Raw genomic sequence first — 16866 nt, 5'->3', positions numbered from 1 at the left:
CTCTCCCATCATCTGCCTCCTTCTCAACCTGGCATCTTCCTGTCACACCAACCCTCTGCATGTCTTCCTTCACTGCACCCACAAACCTCTTCTATCCTCTACTTTTTATTTTTGCCTCTTACGTCATTTCCAAAACGCTCAGCCTGAGCTGTCCCTCTGATTATACTAATTTCTAATCCTCGTCGCTGGTAGCATCCTCTCAATCCAATTTCCTAAAAGACTCAAAAAACTTTGAGTTTTCAGCCTTGACTTGTTTTATTCTAAAGATTAGTAGATTACATTTGGGGACCAGTCATACATTTGTGAGGGTTTAGAGCAGGGAAAATGCCAGTTATACTCATGAGAAAAAACATGGGGGAAAAAATGGCAAACAAATTAGTCAGGTTAGTGCACAGGTTAACCGTTTTGTCTGCTTTTAACCCTCAATTCCTGCACCCATTAAGTCAATTCTCTATAGTCACACAATTGTCCTTAAAAGGTGATACTGCTTAACTAAATATACGTTTGCCTGGAAGTGAAAACATGGAAATATCATTTAACGCCTCTATGTTTAACTGCTATTTTTTAATGCCACTGCACTTTAACGTAATTGGCAGAGACGTTAAGCACATAACGTCTTTTAATCCAACTAGAGAGCGGCTGGAAAGGTGAGCCCTTCACCTGCTGCTTACTGCAAACCTTTAAGAGCGGAGCTGTCACTCATTCCTGATATCTCAAAGTCAACTAATGATAGCAAAGCAACAATAACGACAACTGCCTTGTTTATGTATACTATGCTAATTATTAATGAATGCAAAGTCTTGAATTTTAAATGCGCATTTTCCTTCCCTTGAAAAGCCACGATTAAGTTATGCGTCGGGAATTACCGATCATTGAAGCTTTCTGCAGACATTAAAGCGCATATTAACTCGCCGGTGTGTCCGACAATGGATGCTGATATTTGTGCCCTATAATAAACTCGTTTACGTTAACTCGTCGTTGTGATGCTGTGCAACGGCGGGTGCGCGCAATTACGCAACACCCCCGCCTGTCCTGCGAGCTATAACCGGATCAGCGTCTCCCCTCAGCCTATCCGCGCCTGCAGCCAACCTGACACCGGCCAGCTCTCAGGTACGACGCAGTACACGATATAATGCATGAAGTGGACTTTATTTTATCGATTTATTTTTTGATGCCAGCAGTCAATTATCTGGGCCTGTTTTTATTTTTAGCGGTTCTGTGTGTGGGGATACTGTGATGCAGGACAGGCGGCTGGTAGTTAATGCGCATCCAGGCTTCAGTAAGCGGGCAGATAACAGAACATGGCGGAGGGTTGACATTTCCGTTAATTCCTTCAGACATTAGATTTAGTGCAATACTTTAGATTTTTCTGAAGCTCCGCCCTCTGTTTCTATAGGTTTATTTTTTTAACCATCTTTTAGAAGTGAAAGCGCACTGCGGCAGCCGCTGTGACGTTATCTGTGAAGGATGAGTTAAACGCGCGCATGTAGATGACTGTCCTTGCCCTAAGTTCACCTGAGCAAGATCATGTGGGGATACATATTACAGTTGGATTAAGCTACTTGACGTTCAGCCTGCTGCAGAGTGCATTCAGACTAAATATGTCACACGGGTTTGGTTAAACAAAACTTCGCAGTGCATGTGTGAAGCCTAATGTTCAGGGTCATCACCCCGTCACCCCCACAGAGTCTTTAACAGTACCTGTTTCCCTTTGCGTGAACCTGTGCACAGTGCACTGCAGTGTCTGAGTAATGGCTGCTACACTGTTAGTAGACTAGACCTGACAAAATGGTGGATTCTGGCTGGGAGGGAAGCTGTACTGAGTCTGTGGCTGTGAAAAAGAGGATGGTGCTGTGAAATATCATCTGAGCTACCTGGATGTGTTGGTGCACAGAGTGGTGAGAACAGGAGAAGCATGTGGATGTGAAAGAGGAGAGCAGGGGTGTGGATGGATGGAGGGATAGAGTAAGAGAGGGAGGAGTGTTGTGTGTTCTGTGCAGTTCACTGATATCCTCCCTAGTCCTCGGAGTCTTCTGAGATGCTAAAGAAAACACGTACTGACAATCAAGAGCCTTCTTCTTAGCAAATCTGAGCCCAAGTTACTTTCACTTTACTCCTTTGAGCAGTATTTTAATGTAATTACAAATTCTTCCTGCACCAGCTGAGATTCCCACTCCAGTATTTTTCCACAGAGCCATGCAATACCTTGAATTTCTGCCAGCATAATGTTGAACCCTATGGTGTTTAATTACACAAACAAGTCTGGGCTATTTTCCACCATCAAATAATATGTTATTCACTCACAACAAGCCCATTTCACTATATGTCAGTCACAACAGCTAGTTCATCAATCCATTGCTTCCTGACTGTAACTTAACCCTGGCTTTAGCAGACAGACTGCCTCGTGACTTCTGCCAGCTCCAGTCATCATGGGAAAGGAGAAACTCCACATCAACATCGTGGTGATTGGCCACGTGGACTCTGGCAAGTCCACCACCACAGGCCACCTTATCTACAAGTGCGGAGGCATTGACAAGAGAACCATCGAGAAGTTTGAAAAGGAAGCTGCTGAGGTAAGGAGACGGGAGAGGAAGACGACCTCTTTAACTGCCCGCCGCTCTTCACATATTAAGGCAGAAGCCATGCGGATCAAATAGAAATTGACACAATAGAAGCTGTTTGAGTTTTATATAATTTAAAAGAGATTAAATTGTTTGCAAAAAAGTCTTGAAGGTTAGTGTTGCTTGTGTCCCAGATGGGGAAAGGATCATTCAAGTACGCCTGGGTGCTGGACAAGCTGAAAGCTGAAAGGGAGCGTGGCATTACCATCGACATCTCACTGTGGAAGTTTGAAACTAGCAAATACTACGTGACTATCATCGATGCCCCGGGTCACAGGGACTTCATCAAGAACATGATCACCGGGACCTCTCAGGTGTGTAACATGAGGATGCTAGGCCACTATGAAGTATATTAGCTTCTGTATTGCATGTTTTAAGGTGCTTTTGCAAGCTTGTGTGCACAAAGTGCATCACTTGCTATTACATTGAAGTATTTCAGTTGCCATTAGTGACTATCGTAGATGTTGAATTTGGTGTAGAAATTATTACAGTACATTACATTACAGTATTAGCATCCAATAGTGGTAGTATTTCAAAGTTACTGAGGAATCCTACTAAAGCTGCATCCACTGCATTTTTAGGCAGACTGTGCTGTGCTGATTGTGGCAGCTGGCGTGGGAGAGTTCGAAGCAGGTATTTCCAAGAATGGACAGACTCGGGAGCACGCCCTCCTGGCCTACACTCTCGGAGTGAAGCAGCTCATTGTGGGAATCAACAAGATGGACTCTACGGAGCCAAACTACAGCCAGAAACGTTACGAGGAGATCGTGAAGGAAGTGAGCACCTACATCAAGAAGATTGGATACAATCCTGACACGGTTGCCTTTGTACCCATTTCCGGCTGGAACGGAGACAACATGCTTGAGCCCAGCCCTAATGTAAGTACTAAAACAAAGCATAGTTATGCAAAAGCCAGGATGTGGCCCATCATTTGAATATTCATTTGTTTGACTGGTGCCGTGGATAGAAAGCTGTAGCTCAATACAGCTCTTGGACAAACTCAAACATGATCTGTCAAAGAATCTAAAGCGAACTTTTTCTCTAATTTCCCTTTCAGCAGCTATAGATATAAATAAGAAGTATTTTTCTTCAACATGAATCATAGTGGTGTTAGCTAGGGAAAAAATAAAATGCAACTTTCTGCTAGTTAAATTAACTTCTTCATAAGATCAAGACGCATCATTCATTCATTTAAAAAGTGACAAAAAATGTCCTGGAGGTTAAGAAACCAATAAAATGTTCTGTTATTATTTTAATTTAGAATTGAAATTATTACTGTATAAAATTGTGTATTATTATTTTTTCCTTCTTTCCTCTAGATGACATGGTTTAAGGGATGGAAAATAAATAGGAAGGAAGGTAATGCGTCAGGAACCACACTACTGGAGGCTCTGGATGCCATCCAGCCCCCCACCCGTCCAACAGACAAACCTCTACGTCTTCCCCTGCAGGATGTCTACAAGATAGGAGGCAAGTGGTGTACAAATAACATATGGATAAACTTTTAAGATACTTTGGGAATAAAGGATAGTTATGACATTTCAAAACATGGAAAACCACATACCTTTTTCAGTAGAGAACTGAAACACTTTTAGTTTGCTTTACTCTGCTTTACTCTGACCTCTTTTGCAGGAATTGGAACAGTCCCCGTAGGTCGTGTGGAAACGGGATTACTGAAGCCTGGAATGGTGGTGACATTTGCCCCTGTCAATGTGACTACCGAGGTCAAGTCTGTAGAAATGCACCATGAGGCACTGAGCGAAGCCCTACCCGGTGACAACGTTGGCTTTAACGTCAAGAACGTATCTGTCAAGGATATTCGCCGTGGCAATGTTGCTGGTGACAGCAAGAATGATCCACCACAGGAAGCTGCCAACTTTACTGCTCAGGTAGATACAAGATTTGGATGTAAAAAATCCAATTATAGTAGAACGAGCACATGACTTAAATTCATCTCCATCTAATGTCAGAACTATTTATATTCTCAATCCTCAAGGCAGATAAGAATGTGTTCAAATAAGACGACAGCAGAAAAACTAGAAATAAAAAAAAAAAACAAGAAAGCTTTTTTTGCGGTTATTAATAAGGCACTGATGTTGTCCCTTTGCTTTGCAGGTGATCATCCTCAACCACCCAGGCCAGATCAGCGCAGGTTATGCTCCCGTGCTGGACTGTCACACTGCTCACATTGCCTGCAAGTTTGCAGAGCTCAAAGAAAAGATTGATCGCCGCTCTGGCAAGAAGCTGGAGGACAACCCTAAATCCCTAAAATCTGGAGATGCTGCAATTGTAGATATGATCCCTGGCAAACCAATGTGTGTCGAGAGCTTCTCTGAATATCCTCCCCTTGGTGAGTTCAAGTAGTTCCTAGAGTTTCAAGAGCTTCCCTCATCAAAAGGCATCGTGGCTCCACTTTGAAGTCATGCGATATTTTATGATGAACTCAAACGTCTTTTATTCTTCTTCACTTTGCAGGTCGTTTTGCGGTGCGTGACATGCGTCAGACTGTGGCTGTCGGCGTGATTAAAGGTGTGGAGAAAAAGGTCTCCACTACTGGTAAAGTCACCAAGTCTGCCCAGAAGGCCCAGAGGAACAAATGAATGTTGTGCTACTCTGCCGACCCCAAGGTCTCCCAAGGCAGGACATCAGTCATCCAACTTCATCCTAGAATTGGCTACTTCAACTTAATAATTAAAGACTGGTTAATCATCACAATGCATCGCAAAAGCATTCGAAGGAAAGAAAAACACTTAGTCCTTGAGGCAGCACTCCTGGTTCCATTTCAGTGGTTAGATTACCATTAAGTACAGTGTAACATCAACATGTTTCAAATGTGTGCACTGTTGATTCGCGTCATGGAAACCCTATTCTGTGCTATTTAGACATCTAATAATTAGAGATACTGCAACCTATCACCTCTCTAGTTCAATGGAGTGTAGGTTCTGAACTCTTTACATGATATTATATGTTGTCCTGCTTTTAGTGTTTGTTTGCAACTATATGGCGCTCTCTAGGAGCAAGGAGTCATAACTGTGTCCTTCTGTGTAGTGGAGTAGTAGAGAATTTGTTCTGTTTAAGCTTTAAAAAGAACTTAAAACAAAAAAAGGTCAAAAATTGTCCTCCCAGGACTCTAGTCCACATGTGGACTCTTAAAGCACTTTGATTGGCATTTTGCTAATTTTGCACTTGCACTTGTAGTTTAAATTGGCATAAGCTATAGCACCTTATTGTAAGATGGCATGAGCCTCTTTGTAACATTAAACATATTTCAACCAAAATGTGCTGCCTTTAGCAGTTTTTCCCCCCTTCTGTGTAAAGCTGTGAGAGCAACAGTTGTGTTGAAATTTAAGATTCTTAAAATATGACACAATATCTGCAATACACCTTTCTATCCACAAGATGTAGCTATTGATATAGAAATAAAAGAGAAACTAATAAGAATTTCAAACAAAGATCAAGTTTATAAAATTGCAGGCACAGTGCTGTGTCGGCACCTTAGAAGGCTATAGCCTCACCCTATGGCCAATAGCAATCATCCAGGAAGTAATAAGCCCAGCACTCACCGAGTGATTGTGCTATTACACAATACACACAGCATAGCGTACGTGAGGACTACATGCAATAGGACCTGCAGAAAAGCTTTCACTCACAGTTTACATCCGGTGAGTATACGTCAAAGGCTGAATCAACATAAGGGCAGGGTGTGGCAAAGTAAAGGGGTGTGTTCTCATACAATAAAAGGACACACTAAGGATTAATCTTGGCAGACAAGTTTCATTCATTACACTGTCATGGCTGGGAGAGGGAAACCGCGCAAGCTAAACAGTCTCGACGCTGAGTGCACTAAAGTAAGTTCTCCTGATTTAACAGAAGGGAAGCAGAGTGAAAAACAAATGAAACAGAAACCAAAGAAAGCGGAGCAGAAAAATCCAAACAAAGCTGAAGAAAAGTTTCCTCCTGACAGTGCCGGAGGAGAATCTCAACACAGCAGAGCGCAGAGAACTTGTGCGACCAGGACCAAGTCAACAGAACAACTTCCACTGGAGAAACTGGAGAAAAAGGAAATTCCAAAAACCACAAGAACAAAAAGATGTTCTGACAGGACAAAATCACAAGGACTTGAAGAGGAAGTAAAGCCAGAGACTCCAGAGGGTACCAGAAAAACAAACCCACGTGTTAGGAAAGCCAAACCATCAGAAATGACTGAGATACAGCTAAAAGATCCTACAGAGGATTCTGTGGACACTGTCAAAGCAAAAGCCTGTGGCACCAAGCCAAGATTAAGAGAACAACTTGATGCAAAGATGCAAAATGAGCAATATTTTGAGAAGATACCAAAGGCAGAGCAACAGACTCCAAAGAATACAAGAGAGGCTTCAGAACAGACCACAAAAACCGAAATATGTGCTGGCAAAGCCAAATCGCCACCAGCAAAAGCCTGTGGTGCCAAGCCAAAAGTAGAAGTACAATCTGCTGTGCAGGATACAAAGGTTGCACCAGGAAAATCTGAGGACTTAAAAAGGAAAGACATGACCGAAGAAAAAGCTTCAACAGATTATATCCTTAAGGAAACTCTGAAAAAAATGAAAATTAAAATGATTGACAAAACAAACGCAGCAGAAGTCATAAATGCGATAATACGAAATATAATCAATCATTTAAAACAAAATACATTAAGCTTTAATGACGTACAAGAACCCCTAAAAACAGGAAGCTACTATGAACATCTAAAGGTAAGGTTTTACACTCTGAGTTCCCGCAATTAACTCAGGACAGGATTTGTGGTCCAATCTGATGTATGACTTGTATGTTGCACAGATTTGTAATCCCGATGAATTTGACGTCATGCTGCCCATCTTGGTTGATCGGGTGAAACTTGAACCATTTGGAACTGATGGCGCATTTTACAGTGTGGAATTAAAACGTGGCCAGAAGAATCTGGAAAGATTTCTAGAAAATGGCATTTTATCTGCTACCAAGATGCTCAATGAGTTCAGAGAAGAAGTGAAGAAATGTGTCAAGAATTTTACTGGTAAGTATCAAAGTTTAAGTTAGTTTTAGTGAAATTTCAATTTTACAGTAAAAAAGGGCCTGAGGAAGAATTCAATTTGACAAGGCCTTTAATTTAACATGCTTATTTATCTATGCTTTCTATATTGTAATGTATTAATATACAGCATCCAGTACCATAGAATGTCTGGAGTTAGGTTTTGTTTGTTCTTTCAGGATGGAAGGTGGACAAGAAGAAAAAAGGCTGTCCAGCAGTGACCCTGACCACACATGTACAATCAGTCCCAATTTCGCTGGATGTTGTTCTCTGCCTTATGGTTAAATCAAGCTGGCCGCCTTTCACAACCCAAGGCCTTAAAATAGAGTGCTGGCTCGGGCATAAAGTTAAGCAAGATTACAAGCGAGAGCCATATTATCTGGTCCCAAAATATGAGGGCAAGGGTACAGTGGAAAATGATGGTGTCCGTAATAAAGGTAAGTTTAACCTCTCTCAATTAGTGAATTAAAAAAAAAAAATCATGTGATTGTGAGCCACTGAACGAAATAGATAAAGTTTTTGTTAACTGCAGTAGAAGTGAGAAAGGACACAGTATTATAAGACAACTGAATCCTGGTTAGAATGTTTGTGGCTGACATTGTTGTCAGTGTTGTGCCAAAAAGTCATTTTCAATGTTTCTGTGCATTTTCATGTGTATTACCGTTGCTTACGTTGGTAAATAAAATGTAGTCAACAGGATTTATGAAAGGGTAATATATAAAGTAATGGCATAGGGTTTCAGAGGGTTTGGCAGTCATATCGTAGCTACGGTGTAGGTTTCCCACTGAAGCAGAAATCCCCTTTAACACTTGACCAATGTTACTACAGTTCAAAATGTGCAATTTTGATGATGGTATAAAAAGCTTAAAATTTCCCTGTTCTCTTCCGTCATCTCTAACATACAGATGTTTGGAGAGTTTCATTCTCTCACATTGAGAAGGCCATCCTGAAAAATCATGGATCAAAGAAGACTTGCTGTGAACAAAGTGGAGAAAACTGCTGCAGGTTAGAACAACATGCTTATTAAACCAAATTATTGCTTTCTGGTAGAAAATGAACACAATGGCAAAAAAATTATTCATCCAACCATGTGGTTTGTTGGTGTTTGGTACATGAGTCTATTAATTGGATAACTACTTGTCTTATTTCTTATTAATGAGCAATAATAGACATTTAAAAGCGAAAACGTCTTTCAAAATGAACTGCTAATTAGTTTCCATTTTAGAAATTGCAATGTTTTGAAATCTGTTAACAACAACAGAAAGAACGAAACCCTTTCATTGTATTTATGCACCATATTAAATTAAATGTTTTAAAGAAAGCGTTTTCTTAAATGCAAAAATATATAAATACTTTCAAGTACAAGTTTTATCTCCTTGACGAGGTAGATTTGTTGTGCATTCATGTTTCCGAATTTTTGTGCATCTGTGTGTGCCTATGTGTTTGAGGTCAAGCAAAGAGCGAGTTTGTATCTGTAGGCCTTTAAAAGAGAATGTGGTGGCTGCAATAAAGAAAAGCGAGAATATCAGCATTCCATAGTTGATGGAAAGTTTGATGCATACTTTCTGTGCTGCTGAAAACAAATGTTATAATGGTGCAGGTGTTACTTAATAGTAATAATAATTCAGTGTCCAGAGTTTTATTGGCCCATGTACATTTTTATTGGCTTGTGAAAAAGCGTTTCTTCATATTCTCAAATATTAATGCAATTTAATTAACACATCATTTTATATCATTTCACCTTCAATCTGATAAATGTTGCGAAAGCCCTGAAATTAATCTGATCTAGTAAACCTCATGTCCCCCCTTTGCTTGCTGCAGGTATCGGTTTCATGTACGTCGTCAGCCTTCATTAAGCTGTATAATTTAAACATGGTATCAGGCTAAGTTAACAGTTTGTCTGCATGTTTTAATACAACTTCTGGAGGCTTACTGCAGATTCATGTTAAACTTTGCCAGCGTCATCATCATTGCAGCTTTTTGTGTTATCGATGCTTTTGTTGAAAACTGGGGGCCTCATAGGTTTAGTGTCGGCAGACTCTGTAGTCGTTCACTGCTCCTAAATACAGTTCTATTACAGGTTTGCTTTTTGTCACAAATGCAGCTGACATGCCCGCATTTCCATGGTGATAAGGGTGCGCTACAGAGTCGTGTGTTAAACAAAGCATCGAAGCAAAGATTTTTTTTTTATTATTCAATTGCTGGATGAATCATTGCAGCTCTATATTAAACACAAACACACCCCTATATCTCCATCTCTAGACACTTATATCCATCCATTTCTATGCACATATACCTATCTCTCAACTCAAGAAAGTAAGCAGACTGAAGAAAATGTTTGATATGTTTAAGGATTTCTTACCTAATGTCATGTTGTGAAAGTTTAATTATCCAAGGTCCCAAAATCTCTGTATCTTTCTCCTTGCACACAGAAAGTCCTGTCTGAAACTCCTAAAGCACCTGCTACATCTGCTGAAGGAAAGGGATTCTTCATTTGACAAGTTTTGCTCTTATCATGCCAAAACTACACTCTTACATGCCTGTTGCTTGCGAACTGATGACAACAAGTGGAGAGTCTCAGACCTGAGCGACTGTTTCCAGGTGCTCCTGCAGGACTTTGAAGGTTACTTGGAAAATGGTCAACTATGCAACTTTTTCATTCCAAGTCAGAACCTGTTCTCTGGTATTAGAGTTTGCAAAGGTCTGTCCGATGCTATCAGGGAGGAACGCCGGAAAGGCTTTCCTATTTTTAGGGAACAACTTAAAAATGGAAATTAATTAATGCACATCTGGACTCGTGATTTTTGTAAGTCCTATAGTGTCTTGATGCATGCTCAATCAAATGCTGCATCCAAATAAACAGAATCAACTTTTTTGGGAAGTCCCATTGTGTTTACAATGCCTCAAATAAGCACAGGCAATCCAGCAACTATGCAAATACAGTTTGTTTTACCGATTTCATTGCTTTAGTTTTAGTTATCTTATTTCCCCTTAATCATATCTGTACAGTTGAAACTTTAATTTGCAGCTTTGAGTTTTGATGTGATTTTGTTGTTTTCTGGTTTGCAACCCATTTGTAAGAAATGTTACTCGTAAATTGAGATTTAGGAGAACAATAACACAAGTACTAATATACTTTTCTTATTACATGTTTCTTTATTATATTCTGACTGAATCCTTAAATGTATCGCTTTATATGGTCAATGAAAAGGTGATGTCGTTTGCTGATTAATAGCTGACATATTAAAAACACATTACATTTGTAAACTTTGTTAACTGACTTTTACTTTATTGTGAAGCCAGACGATACCTCTTATTTGTAAAATATATACACCTTAGAATGGCATCTTAACTGGGGCTGAAAAAAAACGTAGTGATTGAGGACAATAAACGCACAATTTTTCAGCTTGCTTACAACAAGTGCTGACAGGCTCAGTTTTTGCACTTCTATTTTAGATTTAGCCATCAGACTGGCATAACATAGCTGACTCATTAAGTTTTGAAATACACATTTTTATAGGAATGAACAGCAGTGTTTGTGCTTAGATTTTCTTATAAATCAGATCTCCAAGTAAACTGATGTGGTCAGCAGACTAAACATCTTGAGCAAGTAAAGCAGACAAGCTGTTGAGCTTAACGCAAACCATCACTTCCTGTTTGACAATTTTTTTTTCCAAAAGACCTGACTTTTCTCTTTTTCCATGATATTATTATTTCCCCCCCAAATTATGAGCATTTACCCCCAACAGTGTCCATGTAATTTTTGACCATTAATATAGGCAATTAAGAAAGTAGATTCAATTATTACCACAATTCTATGGTTAAGTTCTAAAGGAAGAAGCCATTAATGCATGCACAACATGTCATTTCTTTTTAAGATAACAATTTATTAAACTTTCCACAACCAAGAGATAACACAAAATATTCTGAATGATAACAGACAGAAAAGTTTATGGCAGAGAAAAATGTGCATTTTAAAGTCTTTTAAGAGAAGAAAACAATTAGGTGCAAGTTGCCAAATGATCATAGATATAATCCAGCAAGCAAACCTTTCAATAACAGAAAATAAAGAACTGAAATGCACATTAAAAAGAAATAACACAGGTAGATTGAGACCTTGCTCCAGCCTGTGGAGAAAAGGATAAGAAAATGAACATTCTCATAACCATGTGAAATACAGTAATTTGACTGTTAATTCCTGTCAGAGTAAGGTGGAGGAACATGGCGGGAAAACTTACATGGAGAGCTCTGTATTAGAACCCCCAGTTTTGGCCGCGGTCTGTTCCACCATTTCTTCTCCCTCCTCCTCGCCCCTGTCCTCCCCTTGGATTGGACATTTCCTTCTCTTTCTTGTGCTTTTGATACCTTTCTGCCATAAGCAACAGCTCCTCTGGGATATCCTGCAAAAGGATTTGTTAAGACTATCAGTTTTTAGCTGGAGGGAATTTGGATGGAAGTCTTTGATAAGGTTCCTTATTACTCCGTATCAAAAGGCTCATTATGATGGGAATCCTCCTGTGTGTTGGAGAAACTGTGGACACCAACGAGCACATCACACCCATATTATGTGGGACTGTTCTTTGCTACGGACCTACTGGAAAGACATTCATGGTACATTACAAGGCATTTTTGACTGTACATTCCCTTTGGACATGAAGACAATCTTTTTTGGTTGTATACCGCAGAACTGGTCTAAAAATGATACATGTCTGTTAAGAGCTTTACTTGTTGCAAGTAAGAAAGGTATAACTAAGAAATGGTCCTTGCAAGATATACTGACCTTGTCATTATGGTGGGAAATTACGCTAGAGATTTATAGGATGGAGGAGGTAACAGCTTATGTCAATGACAGGGTGGGTTGGTTCCATTTGTGTTGGGATAAGTGGGTCCTATATGCCAATACCCATAAGCCGAATCTTCTTTTCAAAGCTTGAAACCACCAACCTAGCTAACTGGTCACTCCCGACTGTTTTTTCTTTTTTTTTTCCCTTCTCTTTTTTCTTTTTCTTTCATTTTGTTTTGTTTTTCCCTTGTAAATTGTGTTGATTAATGCCTGTAATCACCTTCGGGAAGTAATAGTTTAGAAATAAAGAATTAAAAAAAAAAATAAAAAAAAAAAGACTATCAGTTTGTCAGCTGTATTATAATATAAGTACACATGCACAGAATTCTCAGGAATTATGTTACATTTTGAAGGAGAAAAAAAAAAGTCTACTCAATCAAAAGTGTATTTATGTCAACACAAAATATGTTTTTGCCAACCTGTCCTGCTCGCTCCATGATGGGAATTAGCTCAGGTGCCATTCTCCAGTTCTCTCTTGTCACCAGGGTCACAGCAGCACCTGAACGTCTGAAACGAAACATGCATCAACATCACAAGCTAGCACAAGCACAGCCTGGCAGTAAAGTCTGCATGCACACTCTCTTACCCTGCTCTGCCAGTGCGACCTACACGATGAACATATTCCTCGATGTTACGTGGGAAGTCAAAGTTGAAGACGTGTGTTATGTCATGGACATCCAACCCTCGAGATGCCAAATCTGTGGCCACGAGGATACGAACTCGACCTGGAAAAAGATACAACACTTATTCTGTCATAACTTCGATCCAACAGCCTTTACTTGTGGTTGTCTTTAGTTTAAAATAAGACCACCAGCTACACACAAAAATGTGTTTCCATTTTCTCTGCTAGTGCCATGCAGACTATTTTTCAAAGCACTTTTCCCTTCACGTTACATACCGTTTTTAAAGTCCTTGAGAGCTTCTTCACGGTCACACTGTTCACGGTCACCATGGAGACTCTGCACAGCCAAACCTTGAAGGCACATATCACTGGACAGGTCATCAACTCTGATGTTGAACAAAAATGGAAACGAGCAAAACAAAGGACAAGCGATTAAAGTGGGTACCAATGCTGATGTGTGTTTATCCAAATGTAACAGTGGTGAACAGCCACAACTATGAACCAACTCCGCACTTACGCAAGCTTCTTGCCAACAAAGATGATTACTTTTTCCTCCGGTTGCATGTTTCTGATGAAGTCAAACAGATACGACTTTTTCTCCTCTTCGCGAACAATCAGCACTGTTTGCTGCACCGTGTTAACAGCCTGACAAGAATAGAAACACAGGAAGCATGTAAACAGAATCCAAACGGGCATACGCTATTTAGAACTTTAAAGTAAATAACATGTCTGCCAAGAATAAATGAACAAATTCTCAACTGTCAGACATGCAAAAGTCAGACAGAAACCATCTCTCCAGTATCCAGCTAACTTTTAGTTTTTAAGTCACTAAACAACCATGTGAAATACAGTAGTTTGATTGTTGCTAATTCATCCATCTTACCTATCCTAGCTGTATTTATTTATACTCCAGAAAGAACCATGAGGTCCAGTTCAAAACTAATGTTAACCATTCCACGGTCTAAACTTAAATCCTGTGGCAACAGAGGCTTCTCCATGGTAGGTCCCAGACTCTGGAATAGTCTGTCTCTAAATATTAGTGCTGCACAAACCCTGGAACATTGTAAATCTTTACTGAGGATACATTTTTATGGACTGTCTTTAGCACATGTTGACCCAAGCATTTTGTTTTAACAGCCTTAGTCATTGTTGTTTTAGTTATTTGTATTGTCTTGTATTATTCTTTCTTTTATATTTTTATTTCATCATTGTTGTGCATTTTACTTATTTCAATTGCATTTTACACTGAACAAAAATATAAACGCAACACTTTTGTTTTTGCTCCCATTCCCCATGGGATGGACGTAGAGACCTAAAATTCATTCCAGATACACAATATAACCATCCCTCCCAAACAGTGGTCACAAATCAGTCCAAATGTGTGGTAGTGGGCACATCTGCTATATTGAGATAATCCATCCCACCTCACAGGTGTGCCACATCAGGATGCTGATCTGACATCATGAGTAGTGCACAGGTGTACCTCAGACTGCCCACAACAAAAGGCCACCCTGGAATGTGCAGTTTTTTGCGCTATTGGGGGTCTGGGGACCCAGAACCGGTCAGGATCTGGTGTGACCACCATTTGCCTCATGCAGTGCAACACATCGTCGCATGGAGTCTATCAGATTGTCAATTGTGGCCTGTGGAATGTTGGTCCACTCCACTTCAATGACTGTGCGAGGTTGTTGGATATTCGTGGGAACTGGTACACGCTGTCGTATACGCCGGTCAAGCACATCCCGAACATGCTCAATGGGTGACATGTCCGGTGAGTATGCTGGCCATGCAAGAACTGGGACATTCTCAGCTGCCATCTGCCCTGAACAATGTGAACCATGATTCATCCGTGAAGCGCACACCTCTCCAACGTGCCAGACGCCATCGAATGTGAGCATTTGCCCACACAAGTCTGTTACGGCGACGAGCTGGAGTCAGGTCAAGACCCCGATGAGGACGACGGGCATGCAGTTGAGCGTCCCTGAGACGGTTTCTGACAGTTTGTGCAGAAATAGTTTGGTTGTGTAAACCAATTGTTCCAGCAGCTGTCTGGGTGGCTGGTCTCAGACGATCTTGGAGGTGAACCTGCTGGATGTGGAGGTCCTGGGCTGGTGTGGTTACACGAGGTCTGCGGTTGTGAGGCCGGTTGGATGTGCTGCCATATTCTCTGAAACGCCTGTGGAGACGGCTTATGGTTGAGAAATGAACATTCAATGCCCGGGCGACAGATCTGGTTGACATTCCTGCTGTCAGCATGCCAATTGCACGCTCCCTCATTGCTTGTGGCATCTGTGGCATTTTGCTGTGAGACAAAACTGCACATTCCAGGGTGGCCTTTTGTTGTGGGCAGTCTGAGGTACACCTGTGCACTACTCATGATGTCAGATCAGCATCCTGACGTGGCACACCTGTGAGGTGGGATGGATTATCTCAATATAGCAGATGCGCCCACTACCACACATTTGGACTGATTTGTGACCACTGTTTGGGAGGGATGGTTATATTGTGTATCTGGAATGAATTTTAGGTCTCTACGTCCATCCCATGGGGAATGGGAGCAAAAACAAAAGTGTTGCGTTTATATTTTTGTTCAGTGTAGTTTGAAGGATGAGCTGTTGTAAATGTGCCATATAAATAAACTTATACTTGACGACCTTATGGTGGGATTATGATGGGACAATATACAAAAAAAAAAAAAAAAAAAAAAAAAAAAAAAAAATAGTCAGGACATTTAAATCACTGATTGGATTCATTTCTACTTACAGCCAAGTCCAGGGTGCCCACATAAACCATCATGGGATTCTTTAGGTAGGATTTGGCCAGTCGTCTCACACCTGTGGGCCAAGTTGCACTGAAACATGAGAAATAACGGGCATAGAAAGGTTGTTTTAATTTCCATACATACATTATATTCTACAACTCTGGATGAACACCAACCAATACTTGATGGTTTTCATGTTTAAAGTCAACCATTTAAATGCACTTGTTCCTGAATTGGATGTGTTGTGTGTTCATGTGGTCAGTTTCATCATTAACTGATGGCAAATTGTTTATACCTGGTCATGACAGTCTGTCGATCTGGACGGATGTCCAGAAGAATCTTCATAATTTGGGGTTCAAAGCCCATATCTAACATACGGTCAGCCTCGTCCAGCACCTTTTTAAAAGAGTAGTTACTAAAGACAGCGCATCTCGTTTTCACCACACACACAACATGAGTACGCCAAATATACAAAATAAAACCCACCTACTATGCACCATGTGTCAGCAGCCAGTAGATTACATGTTTACAAGCCTCAAGTATACAAGTATAATTTTCTGGGCCCAAAAAAAGCCTGGTTGATTATGGTGTAAACCAGCGGTCCCCAAGCTTTTTTGCGCCACGGACCAGTTTATGCCCGACAATATTTTCACAGACCTTTAAGGTGTCGCGGATAAATACAACAAAATAAAACTGAAAAAAAGAAGATTTATTCATAACACACGTGAAAAGACCCAGGAAAACTGACTTAACGATAAAAAAATAATGCTAAAAACCGATAAAAACCCTGAAAACCATACATTTCACCCCTGAGCCTCAACTCTCGTGGCCCGGTACCGGTCCGAGGCCCGGGGGTTGGGGACCAATGGTGTACACTGCTAGTTTAATCTATAAGACTATGGCACAAATTACTAGAAACTTATACATTATAATATAAATCCATCCATTCTACGTGCAAGTATGCCTACTAGA

The 16866-nt window shown here is 40.4% G+C and overlaps 3 protein-coding genes across 4 annotated transcripts in view; 2 read left to right on the top strand and 1 right to left on the bottom strand.

The window, feature by feature from the left end:
* The first annotated feature begins 2429 nt into the window (after positions 1-2429).
* eef1a1a (eukaryotic translation elongation factor 1 alpha 1a) lies at positions 2430-5221 on the top strand. The gene is made up of 7 exons (XM_085369675.1): positions 2430-2573; positions 2756-2935; positions 3203-3499; positions 3941-4091; positions 4254-4510; positions 4737-4971; positions 5097-5221. Exons 1-7 carry the CDS (start codon positions 2430-2432, stop codon positions 5219-5221), a joined length of 1389 nt encoding a protein of 462 aa, XP_085225801.1.
* A 1191-nt stretch (positions 5222-6412) lies between these two features.
* cgasa (cyclic GMP-AMP synthase a) lies at positions 6413-10446 on the top strand. Its single transcript, XM_085369262.1, has 5 exons — positions 6413-7354; positions 7440-7653; positions 7848-8105; positions 8574-8673; positions 10101-10446. The coding sequence occupies exons 1-5, from the start codon at positions 6413-6415 to the stop codon at positions 10444-10446; spliced, it is 1860 nt and encodes a 619-aa protein (XP_085225388.1).
* A 1475-nt stretch (positions 10447-11921) lies between these two features.
* The window catches only part of ddx43 (DEAD (Asp-Glu-Ala-Asp) box polypeptide 43), a 15519-nt gene continuing 10574 nt past the window's right edge, over positions 11922-16866 (bottom strand). For both annotated transcript variants that reach the window (XM_085369108.1, XM_085369109.1), the window contains exons 10-16: positions 16190-16290; positions 15897-15984; positions 13651-13778; positions 13410-13519; positions 13098-13236; positions 12931-13018; positions 11922-12068 (exon numbers count right to left, since the gene is read on the bottom strand). In XM_085369108.1, the coding sequence (XP_085225234.1) occupies positions 11922-12068; positions 12931-13018; positions 13098-13236; positions 13410-13519; positions 13651-13778; positions 15897-15984; positions 16190-16290 (801 nt within the window). The remainder of the gene's footprint in view (positions 12069-12930; positions 13019-13097; positions 13237-13409; positions 13520-13650; positions 13779-15896; positions 15985-16189; positions 16291-16866) is intronic.

The sequence above is a fragment of the Diplotaxodon limnothrissa genome, linkage group LG13 (assembly GCF_057381915.1).
Source record: "Diplotaxodon limnothrissa isolate DT_005_m linkage group LG13, D_limnothrissa_male_GT1.1, whole genome shotgun sequence".
NCBI classification, from domain to species: Eukaryota; Metazoa; Chordata; class Actinopteri; order Cichliformes; family Cichlidae; genus Diplotaxodon; species Diplotaxodon limnothrissa.
This window is presented reverse-complemented; position numbering and strand designations above follow the sequence as displayed.